This window comes from Protopterus annectens, chromosome 2.part0, assembly GCF_019279795.1.
Source record: "Protopterus annectens isolate FY-2018-M chromosome 2.part0, PAN1.0, whole genome shotgun sequence".
In the NCBI taxonomy this organism is placed as follows: Eukaryota; Metazoa; Chordata; order Ceratodontiformes; family Protopteridae; genus Protopterus; species Protopterus annectens.
The window spans coordinates 1,159,563,593-1,159,586,467 of record NC_056728.1 but is presented as its reverse complement, the minus strand read 5'-3'; the positions used below and the strand labels follow the sequence as shown (position 1 = coordinate 1,159,586,467).

The window sequence follows — 22,875 nt, the reverse complement described above, 5'->3', positions numbered from 1 at the left end:
GTCTGGCCACTTGACAAGTAGAGTGCAGTAAATCTGCTAACTCTTTCAAATTGGCACAGTCAGGAAAGGTTGAATCGTTTGCTTTAATAGTTCTAAAGCGTGTTGTTGATATTTTAACATATGGAACTGACAGTTGAGTGCTCTGACAGCTAAGGTTGCAGAGGTGTATACTTTTTTACTCCATCTGTCCAGAGCTCTGGAATTTTTCACAGAAGGAATAGGATTCTTAACAGAACTAACCTTAGCTCTTTTAGGTCCCTGTGTAATGACCTCAGGGTCTGCAGCAGGATTTCTGTACAGGTATTTGTGAGAATCCAGTACTCTGTAATACCTGTCAGGTTTACTGGTAGCAAGTGGGAGGGCATCAGGGGCTAAGCTGGATTCATGGAAAACATCATCCACCACCTCTAGGATAGGGGGGGATGGCCAAGGGTCTGTGCTGAGGCAGGTTTAGAAACTCTCTTAGTCTTTTCTTAGACTGAGGGAAGTCCTGGGATTCCCAGTGGAAATGTTCCCTGAGGGTGTGAAGGGTTTCCCCAAAGGAAAGGTCTTCTGGTGGGAAGGCAGAAGGAATGAGTTCCTCTGCATCTGAATCCTCATAAGCAGTCAAAGGTTGTTGTTCCTCTTCAAAATCTGAGTAATCACATTCCTCAGAATCCTGTTCTATCAGTATTTCAGAAGAAGGGTGTCTTTTCCTTTTAGAAGTTGTGGTCTGACTGCCCATGATAAGGGAGATAAGATTCACCACCATTTTAAGCATTTGGGCTTGGGGTGGTGGAACAGGAGTAAGATGGTGGCTAAAGGTAGATTTTCTAAGAGTGCCCTGGCTTCTAGGCCTGAGAGTATCCATCGGTCTAAGAGAAATGGTAGTCGGATGAGAAGACATCATCATTTGTCTAGATTTGGTAGTGCAAAAGGTCTCCTCGAAAGCCGGTGCCTGAGTCGCGGCTCCAGACCCAACTGAGGCAGAGACAACCAAAAGCTCAGAAGACGAAGGCGATTTCTGTAGCATACCTGACTCCAAAAGGGTCTCGGTAGAGGCCTGCATAGATATCATATCGGGCACCGGGGTCTGTGAAAGCGCCTCACTGAATTCTGGAGAACTGGCGACCTGCTTAGTGGTAGAGTCGTCGGAAGGCTTAGCCTTGTGTGGTCTCTCTCTTATCTTTATCTCTACATTTTTTGGAATGTCTACAGATTGTTGGCTGATGGACGCCATTTTAGAATGCGAAGACAGAAGATGAAAATACCTGTCTACAATAAGAGGTCTACGACGGATGGATCTTGTGTTAAAGAGGGCACAGAACCAGCAACGGGGGACGTCGTGGTCTGGGCCTAAACAAGTGAATGGAAGTCTCGGTGTGGGATCTGTTTTCCACAGGTGAGACTAATTTTTTACTTTTTTGGACATCTGTTAGTGCAAGAAAAAAGGATCCCCAACAGGGTGCTTAGCTTTAGACGTTTTCAGCTGTAATTCAGACTCTGGTAGCGACCGACAGGCACACTTGTGAACTGCTTCTGCTACAGGCTCCATGGCAAGAAAGACTGATATAACGGCGTCGGCTGCCTTGCTTTATAGCACTGATAACTTGACATCAGTCAACAAGCAACAGTGACCGATGCAGAAAAACATTGACTCTTGTATTCGGCCCAGCTGAGGGTTACCACAACAGACATAACCCACAGGTGATGACTACGACAGTGAAACATGAAGAACATCTATGGAAATGTGACTGTCAAAAGACCTGGATCCAAAGACAGAACAAGTCAAGTATGCACAGTGGTGGTTGAGTGAAAATAAAATCTGAACACAGATACCTACAACCTGGCACCTCAGTGTGATTTTACAAGATTTGTTTCAGTGAGCCGCTGAGCCATCATACTATGGCACTACCATGGCTTGTCCTTAAAGCTACATTTTTTTATGGCACTTCATTCAATACAATGAACAGGAGAGACTGCTGTTCTTTCTTGCAAAACATCATTTATTATCACTGTAACTGCAAACTAATTCTTAGAAGTTATTTAATTCTTAAAATGAATATACACTTTCACAAGTCAAAGCCCAGTGAGTTGTCTTTCTGATCCTATGACTCTGATTTCATTAGGATGTAGACACAGCTTTGAAATTTTGCCTGGATAGAACCTTGTCCATCAGATATACAGTTTCCTTGTTTGCAGTATCTGGAGGCTTAACTGAAGGAAAGTCAGTTTCTCAATGATCCATAGGATACTTGAATTAAAAAAAGTTGTTATGAAAAGCTTGCTTACTGTCTGGTCATCTGGCAGCAAAAAAAAATTAATTTGACAACAGCAACGGCTACTTCATGTATAGATTATAATAATTAACCAGTCTGTACCCAAGAGTTTTCAATCATATTTCTAAGAAATAAATTCATTCAATACTACAGTATTTAAAATATAAGTTTTACAATGTCAGTTTTAGCTACAGCGAGGCAGAACTAGTACGGTAACATTCTTTCTTCCCTGCACATTTAGTGCAGTTCCATTCCATTCCAGTGTACCCTAAATGTTTTGTCCATGACAGGTTTTCTTGGATGAATTAGGTATTTGTGTGCAGATTTTATTTTTCCTGAACCACCATTTTACTATATTTGACTTGTTCTGTCTTAATGTAGCTGCTGTATTCTCTCGTAAAAAGTAGTTTCTAATACTAAGAAGCATCTATTTTTCCTACTCTGTGTTATCTGAAATCTCAGTGGGAAACCTAGACAAATGCCAGCTGAGGAAAGGAGGAGATAAATGACTACATAGGCAGGAGGAGTCTGCAGCCACTTTGCAAGTTTTCTAACCTCTCCAATGCTAACCTACTGGTATTATGTACCAAGTAATAAGGCAAAACCAACACATAAGTAGTCCCCTTTACCAGTCATTACTTTTTCTGTATGAAACATGTAGGATTTATTTATGTTCCCATTTTTCTCAGCCTCTTAGGATATTATTTAGCTATTAAGATATTATTTCTGACAGAATACCTCTGCTAGAATGAATATTTTCTGACTCATTTGCTCTTCCATGACAATTTTGGCAATCTACAGGACTAAATATGGAAATTGTTAGGCATACGAACATTAGGGTACTCCAATCAGTTTACTTTTCATCCAAAAATACTGAACAGTATTAGATTAGGCATCCTGTTTCCATCCAGTGCTGCCAAAAGATAAAACTACACAAACTGGACTTATGACAAACCTCTAATATATCCTCAAAAGAACAGTAGATTTAGAAAATGTATGCAGAATGTATGTTTGTATATAAAACTGTCTAACTTATTGTTTTCTCCAGAATGGTAACACAAATATAGGCCTCACTATCTGCCTTTGTCAGTTGACTGAGGATGTTTGTCACCTTGATTCAAGTCTAGGGGACACAAAGAGCCTTTGGTTTGCTACACGGCAGTCTGACAAGATTATAGTCACACAGCTCCAATTGTACAGAAAGACAAAGCCTTGAATAAGACCCAAACAGTCAGAGTTTGATTAGTGGCTTGGGTGCCAGACACAGCTGTCAGTGGAGGATGAATGTGCGTCTCCTGGGGAAGAGTGGGTTGAAGCCAGCTTCACACTACCACAGTCTCTAGGAGTGGGTGTACTGACATGAATGTTAGATATGGGTGTAGTTATTAGTCGAGTGTGGAAGTGTGCACTGCCATGGAAGAAAGTATTGAGTGTGTTTTTGATGACATATGTCACATCCACCCACCCAGAGGAAAGGCTGGGTAATTACAAATATCCTCACATTGGGATGTCAGTGATGGCATAAAGCACCCTCATGGCTACCTGAATGACAGCCCAGTCTAGACAGCTTTCGCCCTGACCTTGAGTGAAACTCTTGGGTAAGAGAGTGAATGAATAAACTGTGTCCCATATGGAGAGGCTTGAGACAACAGTCATGACAGCAAAAACCATATAGTAAAAATAAATAAATAAATAAATAAAAGATATGGTCACAAGTGAAGAACAGAAAATGGCTGTAATGGTTTCGTAAATATATATACTACTTGTTTAATGCAGATATCTGTCACAGTTAAAAATATGACTCAAAAGCACCCCTCTCAAATCTCTTCCACAATGTCTGCAGATTAATATAGGATAACTCATTTTTTTCATTTTTTTCTTTAGATTTGCAAATAAAAAATAAAATTTTACAACACAAAAAATACACAATTCCTCACCCTCAGACCACTTTAGAGATAAATATTTCATTAGTACTACTAATGTACTAATAAAATTATTGCCATAAAGAAACAAAATTAAACTGATCCCAGAATTATACTTATTTTATTTCTACAGTTGATGCATTAATGAAATAACTATACTGAAGAAACAAAATGGAAGTGACCTCAAAATAAACCAGGAAGTACAACAGCTTGTTATTTATTAGTATGTAACTACAATTCCTTAAAGTGCACATAAGCACTATGCATGGCTACCTAATATATGGCTTCTTACAATGTGAAGAAAGTAAAGACATCGTATGATAAATGCAAATGATGTTAGTGTAGTGTTGATACCTTGGCATTCGTCAGGAGGCTGCCATAGGGAGTAAATGCTCTGGAACTTTATAGACAGTCTTCTCTTGCAAACTGTATTGCAAATAAAATATATTCATTGGCAGGACACCAGAAAATCTGTGGGCAGTGCTGACAGAAATGATCAATGTCTTTTCTCAATGGCAACTGAGATGGGATTTGTGTAACAAGCAGTAAAAAGCTTCTCATCACAGGAGACTAAAAAACATTTAGACTCATATATGAAATGATCTGCCTTACTGAGGGCACTCTGTGTGTGTGGGGGGGGGGGGGTTGGGTATGTGTGCATTTCCAATCATCTGCATGCACTCACTCATATGTATAAGTGGATCTAAGTATGAAACAAGATGAAATACACTACTATGACCAGAATTTGTGTGTGCGTGTGTGTGTGTGTGTGTGTGTGTGTGTGTGTGTGTGTGTGTGTGTGTGTGTGTGTGTGTGTGTGTGTGTGTGTCTGTCTGTCTGTGTGTGTGTGTGTGTGTGTGTGTGTGTGTGTGTGTGTGTGTGTGTGTACTGTGTATGAATGTGTATCCATGAGTGAATGTATGAATGCGTGTGTTAGAGGAATACATTGAAATATATTACTTTTGCCCTTATTTCTTTAACTTAATCACAGTCATTCATGAGAGATATGTCAAGTCAGAAAGTGTCTATCTTGGGGAAGTACAGTAGATAGCCAGTCTGTGCATGAAAGCAGCTTACAATCAATATGACATATCAAGGGCAATGTGTGTGTGTGTGTGTGTGGGGGGGGGGGCACATACCCACTCACACACATGCACATAAGTTGAAATAAATTACTGTGCCCCAAATTACTTTTATATGATCATGTCAAGCATGTAAGGTGCACCCATTAAGAAAGTGTCTACCTTAGAGGAGGAATTAGGTGTGCAAAAGAAACTTACTTTCAATCTGGTTTGTCTGGGACAGGGTATGTGTGCATACAAATGAGAGTCAAATGAAACAAGTTGAAATACATTAGTGCAGCTAGAATTTCTTTCATTTCACCACATTCAATCATCTGAAGTATATCCAGTATGAAAGCAGTCATTCTGGTGACCAGAGAGGCAGACTAAGTATAAAATCAAACAAATGTTGGTCTAGCATTTCACAGGCATAGGGTGTGTGTGTGTGTGTGTGTGTGTGTGTGTGTGTATACAAACGAGTGAATTTAATCTGTTCGATCACAGTCAAACAATATAGGTGTGCTCAGCAAAACATAGATATTTTGAAGCTGGAATATACTTTATGTGTACACACACACACACACACACACACACACACACACACACACACACACACACGTAATGGTTTACTATCAAAATGTCGATCGCCCATCGTCAAATGTACATACTGTCGACTCCTTTATGCGAAAGCTGTAATGCCGAGTCCTCAAGATATCGAACTAAAGCACCGAACGTTGACATTTCTGACCGCTACACCACAAAACAAGTGCTACCATGGGTCCAACGGGGGGCAAGATTTTGCATTTAGGAATATCATTGTTCGACATCCCAAAAGTCGCTGTTCGGAGTTCGCGTTAGTGGTTTCGACGATGGGCGATCGACATTTCGATAGTAAACCACATATAATATATATATATATATATATATATATATATATATATATATATATATATACATATATATATATATATATATATATATATATATATATATATACACATACATACATATACATATTAAATTAAAATAAACTGTGACCAGAGTTTCTATAATTTTATCAAAATCAAACATTAGACACGTCACTATCTGGAGTGTATAGGCAGTCAACATGTGAAAGTAACTGATCATCAGTCAGGCTTGTCAAGAGTGGTGTATGTATATATCAACAAGACAGTGTGAAACAGGGTGCAATCCATTTCTGAAGCCAGAAGTTTTTTGCTTTGAGACAGTATGACAGTCAAACATCAGCAGTATAACCAATCAGAAAGGGAAGTTAGGATGAAGTTTTTGTGTGAAAACAAATCACTGTCAGTCTGGCTAATGAAGGACAGTATGTATATACACACATTTATGTGTTTGCATAAAGGAGGAAAATAAATTTAAATGGTCAGAATTTCTTTCAATTCATTGCAATCAAATATCAGTTGTAAGAGACAGCCTCTATGTGGAAGCAGCTGATTGTTGATCTGGATTGTCAAGAGCAGTGTGAGGGATAGAGTTCGCATGAGTATGAGTGTGTTTGCATTAAACAAGCTGAAATATACTATGGTATCCATATTTCTTTCACTTGACTGCACTGAAATGCACACACATCCCCAGTCCGACTGTGTTTCTTTAGGGGGTAAAGAGGCAGGTTTTGTATGAAGGATAATGACTATCAATCTGGCTTGACAGAGGCAGTGTAAGTGTGTGTTTAAGACTGTACATGCATGAATGTTTGATCATATGCTTTTACTCACACATGTAGGTGTACCTGAGTATAAAATAAGCTGAAAAGCATTACTTTGTCCCGAATTTCCATCATTTGATTACAAACAAACATCAGAGGTTTCCCAATAAGAAAGTGGTTATATTTTGTGATTGGAGTGGAGAAGCAGTCAGTTCGTGGAAGGAACTGATCATCAGTCTAGCTTGTTAAGTTCAGTATACATATATATATATATATATATATATATATATATATAATGAGTATGACTATACTAAGCAAAGAGAAATACATTACTGAAACCAGAATTTCTTTGACTTAAGACAACACAGCAGTCAAATATCAGAGGTTTAACCAGTCAGTAGGAGAAGTTAGGATGCGGTCTGTGTCTGATGGCAACCTGCTCTCAGTTTGGCTTGTCCAGGACAGTATGCATTGCCATACATGTATGTGTTTGTGCAAAACAAGCAAAATAATTTTAAATGTCTAAAAGCACAATCCAAATACAGATTATACATTGATACCCAGATTTGTGGTACACACATTTTGGTAGAAAATGTTAATTGTGGCATCCAATCACGTGTGGCTAATTTGATTTTTACGAACAATGTTAATCAAAGTCCTATAGAAGTGGCTTCAGCAACAATGACAATAATTTCAACAGACACTTTTAGTTATGGCAACTAGATGGGTCCCACATTCCTGAAATTCACTTCTGAATATAATTTGTACCGTGGTTACCTGATAATTACAGCATAACATGCTCTTCAAGGAGGGTTTGACAAGTGTCAGATTTAATAATGTAGATTAGTCAGATATTAATTAAAGAAGTTTACAAGTTAAATACAGTTATGGCAAAGACATTGTCTAAGTAACAAGAAATCATTCTTCATTTAAGATAAAGAAGGTAGAAAGAGAAACAATGTCTCAATACCTTCAGTGTATAAGAAAGCACAATTTACAAGATGAGGGCATAATTACAGCAAAAAGAAATGGTAAAAAAAACTTTGCACTTGATCTTAAACAATCCCTGGTAGAGAAGACAGTCTCTAACCTGCAGTCCAACCTTCCAGTTGACCTCATCCCACTTTATTACCCTCCCTCCCTCCATTGTTATTTGCTCCCAGTTCATTATTTCCCTCGCTAATTCTCTCCAGTAATTTCCAGTCCCCACTTGCCTGTTTCTTATACTACTATTTGCATTCACCCTTTATTAGTCAAATCTTCTTTCTCAATTTTTGTCTTGGTTTAGCTCTTAGAATACTTTCTGCTACTTTACAAATATAACATTCTGTATGATGGTTGTTATTCGCCTTAATGGCATGCATCCAAAATCCTACTCTCACCTTATTTCTTGAATGCTCTCCCCTCATGATCATGATTTTCACTTCAATTTGTGGCTGAGGAGGGACTTCATCCTTATTTACAAAGCTGATAAGCTAATAAGGATCCATTCCTTTTTGACTGGGACTAAATTCAGTCTTGCATGTAAGTAAATGTTAATTATATACTAACAAAACAGTGCTAACAAAACTTATTTAGTGAGAACATTGTGAACCCCTGGAATTTGCTTCCTTGCCATATTAAGGTGTCTGAAAATGTAAGTGATTTTAAATACAGACTAGACAAATGTATTTCCCAGCAGTAGTGTTTTGTTTTTTCTTATTTAGCTAATGGCAGGCTTTTTGGACATAATTGTCACTTGCCTGTATGTGGTATACATGTATATATGCACGAATGTACTGATATCTTGGAGTAAAACTGGATAAAGGAACTAGTTGGAACTACAAACCAAAAGGAAATTGCATTAATCTTTACTAAAGTGACTGTAAATTCATGAAAAAATGCGATGCTAGTATCAGTCAATTCATGGCAGAAGTGTCTCTATCCCAAAATAAGAGGTGATACTGCAACTCCGAATCTCAATATAACAAAAAAGAAGGATAGACCAGACATGAAGGTTTTGTCAGTAACAAAGAGACAAGTAAACCCCCTGGATGGAGGTCAAATTCTGAGGAATCACAAGCTGCCACTGTGAAATCTGACCCATCTCAGCCTTTTATGTAAAACATGTGAGAGGACTGGTCCTTGTCCTCAGTAAACAGTAAGCATGCTGAATGTCACAGTGACTGGAAATGTCTGGCAATCCTCCTGTTGATGTTCCATCAAAACACTTCTATTTCTGCCTTAATTGAAGGTACTTCAGATAAATACCGCAACTTAAAAATCAGTTTGGCTCAAGAACATACAGTATTATTAGCATTAAACTTCTTGTCCAGTAATACGACTGGATAAAAGTACAGGCTGATCTGAGGAATAAGGGATTTTCTGTTATGTGAACCAGAACATATTTTATATAAAAGATAAAATACTGCAAGAAACCATCTGTAAAGATCATGCTATCAGGGAAAGCAAGTCTGTTCACAGCTTTATACCATCCATAACTTCATTATTTATACGAATAACTGATATCACTATTGGTAGATTTAACAAATAGCCCCATGAAAACGCACCTATACTCCAAAAACATGATGATCTCAGTTAATTTTGTGCACCTTTAAAAGAAACAAATGAAGATTCTGAACATTTAACAGAATGCCATGGTAGTAACATTCTTGCAAACAAAAAAGTTTTTAAACAAATATGATTAAAATAATAAGCATAAAATAAATTAATCATCACAGCAACACTGAAAATGCAGCGACAATATCAGTCATACTCACATGAAGATCTTATTTTCTGTGATGAATAGCTCTATGGCAGATGCACTACTAAAACACTGATTTGTACTCATGAAGAACAAAGCACCAACCCTGCAACAAAAGCACACAAGGTAAACATAGACATTTAAAATCTATTACTCTGCATTGAATTTCATTTTCAGAACTTACAACAATTGGTGATGCAATATGATAATCAACACACAAATGGAGGAAGCAGCCACTTTTTACAAAGCAGCACTATTAAATTGAATAGTAGTGTTATTTATCAAAAGTTGCACACATTTTTGAAAACTCAAAAACATTAGCCCAATAGATTTTTTAATTAATTGCCCTTTGTTATTGGTGCATGCCAATGGAGCTCAGGAAGTTTGCACTGTAACTTCCAATGGGCGGGGCAGAATCAAATTATGTCCTCACATTTCAAACAAATGTTCATATCTCTGGAACCATAGGGGTTCTGAAAGAAGTATATATGGCAAACTCTTCAGCATAAACTATTGTTATAGTGGTAGTATTCTTTAGGTTCTAGCTCTTAAACTTATTTTATAAATTACAGTAAACACAGTAACCATTACATTTGTAATATTTTATAAACAACTTAAAATATCTCAGCAACATCTCAAGTTACACACATACAGTTAGCAGCACTTTATTCATCTAAATGAGAGCTTTCATATGAGGCTAAGGAGTTCTGTTTGTGTTTCTTGGGTTGTTGAGTTATTTAGAAAAATGTGAAAATTATATCTATATAAATTAATATCATAAAAACAACAGTTAATATCCATTTATCTGCACTAGACAGAGGTCAAATATTAATGCAGCTGTGTTTGCCATTGTTTTAGTTTTAGGATGAAATCTTCTAAAACTTTGTACATAGCATGGTTTTGGAAATAGTGATGCAAATATGAACAATTATACCATGACCCCCCCAAAACGTGCACGCTGATTGGCCAGCGTGCCCGTTGTAAATCGAGTTATACTAATGGAAAAAGGTCCGGTCGCCCGGACTTTTTTCCATTAGTATAACTCGTTTTTTTTAAACACTGTCTCGCTATGTTAAATGGGTTTAACATAGCGAGACAGCTTTAAAATAAGCAACGGAGATCTCCGTTGCTTATTTTAAAGCTGTCTCGCTATGTTAAACCCATTTAACATAGCGAGGCAGTGTTTAAAAGCACGGAGAAAGCAAGATCTCCGTTGCTTTTTAGTGTTTCGCTATGTTAAATGAGTTTAACATAGCGAGACAGTTTTAAAATAAGCAACGGACATCTCCGTTGCTTATTTTAAAACTGTCTTGCTATGTTAAACTTATTTAACATAGTGAAACACTAAAAAAAAAGCAACGGAGATCTTGCTTTCTCCGTTGCTTTTGCCCACAGCTCTGATGTACTGCGCAGGCGCGCAGTACATCAGAACTGCCGCGGATGCCAGACATCTGCGGAAGGGCAGCAAACAGGCATTATACTATGCCATTATTTAAGAAAAGTAATAGTTTCTTTTCTTAAATAATGTCATGGTATAATAGCAATAACCCACACCCAGGCATGGGTTATTGCTATAGTAATATTTGACTCCTAGAGGCATCAGTAGGAGTTAACTGCAAATGCACCTGGAGGCGTCACTTGGATGTAATGAGTATAAAAACAATAAGTATCAGTCAGGGAACAAAGCTAATGAGAACTGTATACCTTTGGAAACAGCAGGGAAATTAACAAACATGTAATTAATCATTAATCAAACATTCACATTTCTGGTACAATAAGACACTATTGCATGACATTTAAGTATGTGTCTGTTGGGGAAGGTACAAGGTTGGAATGACTTCCATTCCAAAAAAGTAGAATTATTTTCAGTTAACTAAACACTCCCCTCATGTTGTGATTTCATAAGATTTACACAACTATGACTTTCAGAATCTGCTTTGCTAATACATCTTTTTCCATTGAAGTAGCAGTCGGTAAATGAGATGCACACAGAAAATTACACAATCATCTACAAATCATTTAGCTATATCAGGAAAGCAAAAAAAATGACACTCAGCACTTCTCAGAGCTTATTTATAATGGCACTACTTACACTGATCCAGTGGATGTTGCCTGTAAGTATGTCAGCATAATGTCCAGTGCAATTAGTAAGGCTGAATGGATCACTGCTAGCATCGAGTTTTAGTCTAGTTTTTGTTCAATAGCACTACCCTTACTGTGTGAGTCTTGCCCCTAAGCCAGGGTGGAACAGAGAACAACTGCATTTGCTTTGCTGTCACTTCCCAAAACTGAAAATGTTGTGGATAGATGAAAAAGCCCTTAATATGCTCTTGTGAGTCAATCAGTATAAGGTCTTGTGAGTCAATCAGTAAACTGCTAACCATATTCAATGTGAGAAAGGCAGTATCTAGCATGACATTACAGTCTTCTTCTTTCAGCTGCTCCCGTTAGGGGTCGTCACAGCGGATCATCTGTTTCCATTTCTTCCTGTCCTCTGCATCTTGTTCTGTCACACCAACCACCTGCATGTCCTCTCTCACCACATCCATAGACCTTATCTTAGGCCTTCCTCTTTTCCTGTTACCTGGCAGCTTCATCCTTAGCATCTTTTTCCCAATATACTTTGCATCCCTCCTCAGCACACATCCAAACCAATGTAATCTTGCCTCTCTGGCTTTGGAAAATGTATGGTGTTTATTCCTGTTTATATGTTAACATATTAACATATATATATATATATATATATATATATATATATATATATATATATATATATATCAAAATATATTTTTTACATCAGACAAGAATAATAATATGCTTGTGAATGAATCATGTGAATTTTTTGATCATATGACTTGATAATCACATGACTTTTTAGGGTGGGTTTGTGATGTCATGTATCAGGAAATGTATTTAAATGTTCTTTTGAATGCCTTTTATTTGTGTAAAGAAGTTCATTTCATTTAAGTGAATGAAAGTGCTCACATTAAAAGGTTTTTAAACTATAACTTGGATTATTGGATTATTTCCAGCTTCGAGGTGCCTGGATTCCTGTTTTGGATTATTTGCTTGTGTTTCTTTCTTCTGAGTCTCTGGCTTTGTCTCCAAACCTTCCAACCTGGGCTGACCCACTAATATACTTATTCCTAATCCTGTCCACCCTTTTCACACCCAGTGCAAATCTTAACATCTTTAACTCTGCCACGTCCAGCTCTGACTCCTTCCTTTTTGTCAATGCCACTGTCTCCAACCCATATAACATAGCTGGTCTCACTACCCTCTTGTAGACCTTACCTTTCACTCTTACGGGTACTAGTCTGTCACAAATCACTCCTGACACTCTTCTCCACTCACTCCATCCCGCCTGTACTCTCTTCTTCACCTCTCTTCCACACTCACCAGTACTCTGAACTGTTGATCCCAAGTATTTAAACTCATCCACCTTCGCCACCTCTACTCCCTGCATCCTCACCATTTCTCTATCCTCCCTCTCATTCACACACATATATTCTGTCTTAGTCCTGCTGACTTTCATTTCTCTTCTCTCTAGAGCATATCCCCACCTCTCCAGGGTCTCCTCCACCTGTTCCCTACTCTCACTACAGATGACAATGTCATCTGCAAACATCATAGTCCACGGGGACTCCTGCCTGATCTCATCTGTCAACCTGTCCATCACCATTGCAAATAAGAAAGGGCTCAGAGCTGTTTCTTCATGTAATCCCAACTCCACCTTAAACGTATCCATCACTCCCATCGCAGACCTCACCGCTGTCACACTACCCTCGTACATATCCTGTACCACTCTTACATACTTCTCTGACACTCCCGACTTCCTCACACAATACCACAACTCCTCTCTAGGCACCCTGTCATATGCTTTCTCTAAGTCTACAAATACACAATGCAACTCCTTCTGACCTTCTCTGTACTTATCCATCAACAATCTCAGAGCAAACATCACTTCTGTAGTGCTCTTTCCCGGCCTGAAACCATACTGCTGATCACTAATCATCACCTCCCTTCTTAACCTAGCTTCCACTACTCTTTCCCATAATGTCATGCTGTGGCTGATCAATTTAATCCCTCTGTAGTTACTACAGCTCTGCACATCACCCGTATTCTTAAAAATCGGTACCAAAACACCTTTTCTCCATTCCTCAGGCATCCTCTCACTTTTCAATATTTCATTAAACAATCTAGTTAAAAACTCCACTGCCATTTCACCTAAACACCTCCATGCTTCCACAGGTATGTCATCTGGACCAACAGCCTTTCCTTTCTTCCTTCTCTTCATAGCTATCCTTACTTCCTCCTTGCTAATCCACTGCACTTCATGATTCACTATCTGCACATCATCCAACCTTCTCCCTCTCATTCTCTTCATTCATCAGCCCCTCAAAGTACTCTTTCCATTTGCTCAACACAATTTCCTCACTTGTGAGTATGCTTCCCTCATTATCCTTTATCACCCTTACCTGCTGCACATCTTTACTAGCTCGGTCCCTCTGTCTAACCAATCGGTACAGGTCCTTTTCTCCCTTCTTATGTCCAACCTTTCATACAACTCTTCATACACCTTATCCTTAGCCTTTGCCACCTCTCTCTTTGCCATGCACCTCATCTCCTTATACTCCTGAATACTTTCTTCATCTCTCTGACAATCCCACTTCTTCTTCGCCAACCTCTTTCTCTGTATACTCTCCTGTACTTCCTCATTCCACCACCAGGTCTCCTTGTCCTCCTTCCTCTTTGCAGATGTCACACCAAGCACCTTTCTAGCCATCTCCCTTACTAGCTCTGCTGTAGTTACTCAACTATTCGGTAACTCTTCACTACCACCCAGTGCCTGTCTTAACTCTTCCCAGAACTCCACCTCACAATTACCCTTTTTCAATTCCCACCATTTGAATCTTGGTGCTGCCCTCACATTCCTCCTCATCTTCTTGATCACCAATGTCATCCTACAAACCACCATCCTATGCTGCCTAACTACACTTTCCCCTGCCACCACTTTACAGTCTCAAATCTCCTTCAGACTGGCCCTTCTACATAAGATATAATCCACCTGTGTGCATCTTCCTCCACTCTTGTATATCACCCTATGCTCCTCCGTCTTGTTAAAATACATATTCACCACAGCCATATCCATCCTTTTCACAAAATTCACTACCATCTGACCTTCTGCATTCATTTCCTTAACGCCATACCTACCCATCACTTCCTCATCCCCTCTGTTCCCTTCACCAACATGCCCATTGAAATCTGCTCCGATCACCACTCTCTCACCCTTGGGTACAGTCATCACCACTTCATCCAACTTACTCCAAAATTTTTCTTTCTCTTCCATCACTCTCCCAACTTGTGGAGCATATGCACTAACAACATTCATCATTACACCATCAATTCCCAGCTTCATAAACATCACTCAATCTGACACTCTTTTCACCTCCAAAACACTCTTAGCATACTGTTCCACAGCTCTCTCTCTCCCTATACCAGTCATACTGCCAACATTCAAAGTTCCGACCCTCACTACCACAGTCCTAGCCTTTACCTGCCTTTGGGCATGCCTTCCCCCTCTTCTCCTTCTTCGACCAACAGTAGCCCAATTTCCGCCAGCACCCTGTTGGCCAACAGCACTAGTGGTGGTCATTGTTAACCTGGGCCTCGACCAATCCAGTATGTATATGTGTACTGTTGTCCGCATGTATGATTTGGCAAAATTTTATGCCAGATGCCCTTTCTGACGCAACCCTCCCCATTTATCCAGGCTTGGGACCGGCACAAAGAAATTCACTGGCTTGTACATCCCCAGTACAGTACTAGTCCTTTTTCCTTGGAAGAAACTCATATAATTCTGGACATAAGAGAATAAAGTAACATGCGAATGCAGATGGAATGTCACAATAACCATAAGAAAAGTCTGTGTTACATCTTTAAAACTAGCAACTGTGTGTTACACATCAACTGCTTAACGTGTACCCAAAATGAATGTTACTACATGGAAAGAAGCCACATATTATCCAATGCTATCACAAGTGTGGAGTTTAATTGTAAAACAAAGCTCAGATTGTTATACCCTTCATTTACTGCTAGGAGACAGCAGCCATTTTTATGTCAAGGCCATTTATTATGTGACTCTAGTAGGGTAATTTCAACCAACCTGTGCCCCAGAGTGATGAATATTACATACAAATGACACCTACGGAACCACAAAAATGAAATCCACTGGCTGAAGTTCATGTAGGGGCCCAACACTGATGAGGAGATAAAAAAACAGTCAAAAGATGTACTGAATATCAAATGCTCCAAAATGCACCACCACCTGTGTGTGTGACAACAGCCCTTTGCAGCAAGTAAACTTACATATATTGGTTTTACACATTTAAAGTCATCCAAAGCCATCTGTATGGAGTCAAAAACTACTGTAAAAGCAGTACATGATGTCTGCGAGAAATGCTAACCTAAGAAGATTGTTACTGTTAATGATAATAATGCAGAGTTCAGATCAGATGAATTCTTATAGATTTATACATGTTCAAGAAAACTATTAAAATGCAAGCTGAGTCTTAAACTCTGTACCTTATGTTAGACAGACTTCACATTATATAACACAATGACATGCACATGGCTGCCAACAGTATGCCAACCATGTTATTCCTGTACAAGAATACATATTCTAGACAAGATTAAGTAAACTCAAATCTGCACAAAAAAGAAAACAACACACAGTTTCAAAATATGAAGAAAAAGCCATTGAGAAATTGTATCAAAAGGCAAGCATTGCCCACAGACTACAGAAATGACAAACGACAACTGAGCTAAAATGTTCTAATAATTCAGCCTTCTTCAAATATATGCTGTTGATGTAGAACACAGTATGCAGGGAAGCCATCAGATCAGCTAAATGTGCTTAACACCCAATTTTTTCACAAACCACTTAACAGGCAAGGAAATATTACAGAAGCTATCATTGACAGCCACCCACAATTAGCAGGATAGAAGATAATTAATAAATAAATAATGAGAAACCAACCATATAAAAGCACTTTAATATATTGTTGACTATTTCAAGGTTTAAAGTGTTTGTATATGCTTGGTTACCATTACTCGTTTACTATTATTTAGTTTGGGTTATATAGATGATAACTTACTCCAAGAGTAAGTGATAACTATAGCCATATGCCAGGACAGATGTTTGGCCAGACCTGTAGCAGAGAAAGATGCATGACAAATGTATTCCCACAGAGAAATGATTAATAAATATCATATCCCAAAAATGATCAATGACTAGACCTCAACTTTTGACTCAAGAAGGATGGTTGAAAGAGTTTGTTGTCCAATGCCATGTGACCAGAATGCTGCTACAGCATCCCTGACAGGAGGCAACAAATAATCTTTCCAAGTCATTGTTTCTGAGCTCAACTGGACTACAGAATTGCATCCAAGAGCTCCCAAGGAAACCTCTACAGATGCTAAGTTTATGAAGACAATAATTGTAAATATAAATTAATAGAAGTCCAAGCTACTACTGAAACAACTACTGCAATTGCTGCTAAGCAATATTTTCATACTGTACCTTGCTATTCAGAGAGGACAAAGAAATATTGACTGCTTCAGCATTATAATACCTGAGGTTCAAGAACATTGCTTCAGCTACTATAATGTCATCTCATGTTACTCAGTATATGTATGCTGGGGAAAAAAAGTAACTGTCTTCTGTAGTGCTTATGCTTGTTCTGTCTCCCTTTCTTTCTCTCCCTCCCTGGGTTAAAATATAAAACTTTAGTGTGTGTACTGAATTGCAAGACTATATGTGCATGCACACTGTGTGTACACTGAAGTTAGTTAAGTGAAAGCAGTATGTAAAACCTTCTTGCCTTTCTTCAGGAGGAGAGACAGGAAATGATCTGTTGGTTAGGCAAGCTATTCTCCTGACCCTAGCAGAGACCAGAGCTGTGAAGAGTGATCAAGGTAGAAAATAACCAGGACCTATTGGTACTCTTTGCCTTAGAGGGAACAGATTCATGCACAGAGACCATACATCTTCATTTGCAGAGGCCTATCTGGAGACAGTAGCACATAGGGAGTAAAGTCTCCCTGTAACTTGTCAAGCTTGCTGCAGCAAGCAACAATTGTAGCTCTTGCTTCCTCTCTTCTCCCACTCCCTGTCATCACCAGTTTGTGTCAGTTAGTGGCCTCATTCACAAAGGTTTAAATAACTGGACGAGTGGCACAAAATAAGCAGAGTGAGTACAAAACAGACCTAAAGGGAGGAACATTACAGCGGCAAATCATCCACAACTTGATCATGCCTAACCCATGACAAGTAAAAGGTATATGCCCTTTTCCCCACTATAGTACGATCCTGGAGTTAGTATATATAGTTGGGGGGGGGGGTGGAGGGCACAGTTTGTTTTATATTGTATTCTACCAAAAACCTCATATAACCTCCTAATCAACCTTATAACTTTATCAAGGGAAAGCAAATACTTCCATTGTCCTGCTCCTAAAATCCCAGCTTACTTTGTCAAATGCTTTCTCTATATCTAGACCCATGAACAATAGTAATATTTTCTTACATCCTGCATCCCTCTGGATCATCATTCTTCTGTTAATGTTATCAAATGTTTGCCTCCCCCCCACTAAAGCACACTGATCCATATCTACCAATTTTGGCAGCATCTTTGCCATTCGTTTAGCCATTATAGACATAAACACTTTGTAATCATGGTTTACAATTGAGAATGATCAACTTGAAGCTGGATATGTTTAGATATTATAGCCACCACTGCTTTCTTCTAGGATGTTGGTGCTTCTCCTCCTCTTAAAATACTGTTAAACAAAACCTTCCAGATCTTTATCAGTTTTTTCCTCCTAGTTAACAAACTTCCACAGGCATACCATCTATCTCCGGGGACCTTCATGTAGATTGGTTATACATCACCATTTTACCTCATCTCCTGCTATGATAACTGTTAGTAAATGAGCCTCATCTACCTCTAACCTTAGCATATTTAATACTTCCATAAACACTTCTATTTGTACCTTTTTATTGATTTCCATATTTCTCTGCTTTATACGGATTTTCTTTCTGAAATATTTATAGTACTTCTACAGGATCTCTTGTTATTTTCCTTGCTATAGGCTCCCTAAGCTTGGGGATAACCCTTTCTACTTTCTGTTGCCTGAATCATCATGCTAAAAGTTTTTGTGCTCTGGAGTTATTATCAAAAAATAGTTGCTTAACAGCAGTCTTTCTAAAGTCATGCATATTATTGAGGTAATGCCTTATATTCTATGTAACATTCTGCAATTGCTCTTCTTTGTGTTCTGTGAGATTCCCCTTATTCTGCAATACTTTAGCCTTTGTCAGTCCCATGAAATAATTCTTGTTACTTCTTAACTATATATCTCTTTCTTTCATTTTCATCTTACATTTAAACTCCAATTCAATTTTATCTCACTCTCTAGCTATATTTTTAGAAGAAATTTCTACCTTCTCGAATAACTCCCAAATAATTTCAAGTACCCGTTTCTTAAATTCCTCTCTTTTCAACAGATAGGTGGGGAAGCACGAGTGTCTCATTTTTATTTTAGTTATTACTGGCACGTGATGTGAAATAGTTATTGGATGCATATCAAAACTTTCAATTAAATGCACATGTTCCTGTAAAATACTAAGTTCTGTCTAACCTAGCCCAGTTTTTGTATCTTGGGGAATAATACATAAATTCACTCTGGACTCCTACTCCTGAATTCACATCTTCCATGTCAAATATTTTCATACATTCCTTCAAAAATCTACCCTTTCTGGTTACATTTTCCCCTCTGTAGCCCCCTCCCGATACATCCTCACTGCTGCAAGTTAAATTTAAATTCCATCCCCACCCATAAGTAATATTCCCTGCTGAAAGTTGATTATTTCTCCCAGTTTTTTCTTAACCTCCATTACAGTAGTTTTAGATGGGATATAAATACATGCCAGTGTAATCCAGACCTCCTCCCTTGCCAGTAGCCCCTTAGTACTATAAATATATCATTATCTTTTTCATCCTCTTCTATCAGTATTGGAACTCCTCTTGAAATTAATATAAGTGCTCCCTTTTTCCTTTCTCCCAGATATTCTGCTGACTAACCATCCTGAAAACCTTTCTTTATCAAATTCACATGCTCAGTTCTTCCCAAATTTGTCTCATGTAGCATAGCTGTTTGTATTCTGTATTTTTTAATATAGTTGACTACTCTTTATTTTTTTTTTAATGTATCTGTGAGACCATTTACATTTAAAATAATACAGAAAGTGATGTCATTGAGTTAAGAGGTTATGCTTTCCCATCTAGTATGTGTAACAGTTTTTTTAATGTCTAGCTTCAGCTTTTATGTTACATGCATACACTGATGTTTGGCAGTTTGATATTTTATACAATTGTTTCTTGTCATATCCATTTGAACCTATGTCACATCTTACAAAACTTTTTGTTTTAATAAAAGCTCTCCAAAACACACCCCGAGAACACCCCTAAAACATATTAACTTAACACTAACACACAAAACTATGTATATCTTCAAATATTGAAGTTTTTCCCTCCTAATAGGAACAACTGTCCCAGACTGACAGCCACACTTACAGACTTGGATTAACCTATAAGTAAGGTTATCCATGCTAAGACACATGGTGCAGTCTGTGCTTCTAATAAGTGATGTCTGCTTTTGTCTCATTTTTATTCCTCTCCCAGATTGGGAAAACACTTGAATATTTTCAGAAACAAATTGTCTCCTAGCCACTGAAAGAAATAAGTATTCTGTTTTTATTGCTCCTTATCAGACTGTCTCCATGGAAGCATGAGAACCAGATACACAATTGCTTCCTCAAGCACTCATTTATTTGCTAGAGGAAAACTTTTTATTATTACAATGTTCTTTTTTATTTATTTGCTTCCCCTTAAAACTTATTAGTAGATCAAGCCAAGGGCCTCAATCCAGTCATTCCCCTATGCAAGAGTAACAAAGCATATCAATTTTTATTGTATTGTGCTCCTTTGACCAGACTTTTCTTCTGTTTTTTTTTTATTACATTGCACTGCCTACATTTCTTATTACTGAACAAAGAGAAAGAATAAAGAAAAACAAACAGGAGTACATCTTTACTTTATTATCCCCATTACACTTGAAAAGAACTGAGAAAGTTTTACTTTACAACATGCAGATTATGCCATGCATTATAAAAATGTTACCACTAAGAACAAAATATTGTTTTACTTACAGTTAACTGTTTCCTTCCTCTTTCCCTCTCCTAAATGTTCTTCCAAACATTAATGACATGAAGTAGGGCATATGCTTTGGAGTCCCCTACAAAGCCAAAAAAGCAAAATATTTCCAGGTTTTTTTGCTCTGTCATATTTCACAGATATAATTAATGCTTTGTAATCCCACATTTATTTGTCAATTGTGAGTCGCTGATTTTTTTCCTGTTGATCTTAATCTCCCCAAACCAGTCTCTGCTTCATTTCCTGTGTACTCTTAGTTCTTTTAGTCAACTCTTGTGCTTTTTCTGTCTCTCAAGAATTTACTTTTGAAGCATTAGAAAAGACTGGCACAGTCTCTCTGTGGGCTTTATTACCAGAAGAACAAGAAGCAGAATATCCGTCTGTTTCATAGCTCACTTTGACAAACTTTTGTATTTCATCCCTAGCATGTTCTGCATCAAACAATGATTTTGACCCTCCAGGAAAGAATATTCTGACAATAGCTGGATATAGAACCTTGAATATCATGCCTACTTCTTGACACTCCCTAACTAATGGAATAAACTTACTTCTCCTCTGCCTGGTGTATAGTGAGTAATCATTTTTCACAAACACCCTACTGTCTCCCACTTTTAGCACTTTGTCCTTCTGCCACAGATTTGTCAGAATAAATTATTTCTGCTGGTAGGATTGCAACTTTACTATCACTGCTTTCGCCTGTCCAGGTTTCAGCATACACACAATGTGCCCTTTCGGTTAGCAATTCCTGCTGTGGAATACCAGTCCAGTTGCTTTTTTTTGTGCTTTCCTAAAATTAATACAGTCTGTTCCTTCCAGCTTCTCTGGTACAACAAAATATCTCAAAATGCTCCTATGTGCTCTGTCCTATAATTCTATTATTTTTTTGAAATATCTCTTCTTGAGCAGGCTCATATTCAGCCAGCCTTCTCTTCATTTTGACTTTTGATTCTTGCAGTTTGATCACCTCATCTGAATATCTGTTTAAGTAAAATTTTCCAGCCTTTTTTCATTTGAGTTGATATACTCTTTCAGTGTTTATTTTATTTTAATCAGTTCTGAGTACACTTGACTTATTTTATCCTCTAGGTTACTGGAAGTCAGGTCTTGCACCAAAGCTGGAGCTTGCACTGCTCTTGAACCGCTACAAATTCTTCCCCAGTCAGTGTTTTCTCCTCACCTTTTGCAATTGATTTCCTTTCAGGTTCTCTGGCTCTAAGAGATTTAAGATAAGAGATTTAAGAGATTTTTTATAACAGACCAGGACCATTTTGGGTTACTGAAGCATGCTGTTGTTCTAAAATAACATGTCTTCAGTGAGATGACTTAGGTTTCAATAGTTTGGGTAAATATTTTGTTTTTTGCCTTTGTGCTAATTCCAAGTATCATCCCAAGCTTTTATCAACTGCATGTTAGCCAGACTTATATCTCAGGGATGCCTATTGATTTGAAACTTGTAGAGAGGTGGTATTAAAGTATGAGGCAGCATCATATTTTTGGACTGTTTTAAGCGAAGTCCAGTTACAATGTTTCAGGGTCTCAAAGAAAGTGCCCCTCTTGAAGTTGGTAAGATTTATTATTAGGTGCTAGCCCTTGTGGTTTTTAAGAATTCTCTGATTATGTATGCTTTATTCAGGGAGGATTATAGCCTGTTTTATTTTTAGGCTTAGTGGATAGTATGCGATCCTGAGTGCCAGCTTTCCTGAAGGTTTTTAATCATATTTTATTTGGCAAATAATGAAGGTACTGAAACTGTAACATGGCTGCTGTGCATTATTAGAGAGGATTTTAATAGTAACTGAAAATATGTTGTTACTGACAAGTCCTATATACAAATTCAATGTATTTTACATCTTACATATAAACATCTGTCATAGCAATATTCACATTAAGCTATGCACCACCCTTCAAGTATTTATCTAGAAAAAGAAATATATTAATTTTATTTAATT

General features: G+C 37.9%; 1 protein-coding gene across 2 annotated transcripts in view; it reads right to left on the bottom strand.

Annotated features, from left to right (window-relative positions):
* Window positions 1-22,875, bottom strand: part of ABCG2 (ATP binding cassette subfamily G member 2 (Junior blood group)) — an 897,562-nt gene that overhangs the window by 264,695 nt on the left and 609,992 nt on the right. For both annotated transcript variants that reach the window (XM_044061359.1, XM_044061358.1), the window contains one exon: window positions 9,670-9,759. In XM_044061359.1, the coding sequence (XP_043917294.1) occupies window positions 9,670-9,759 (90 nt within the window). The remainder of the gene's footprint in view (window positions 1-9,669; window positions 9,760-22,875) is intronic.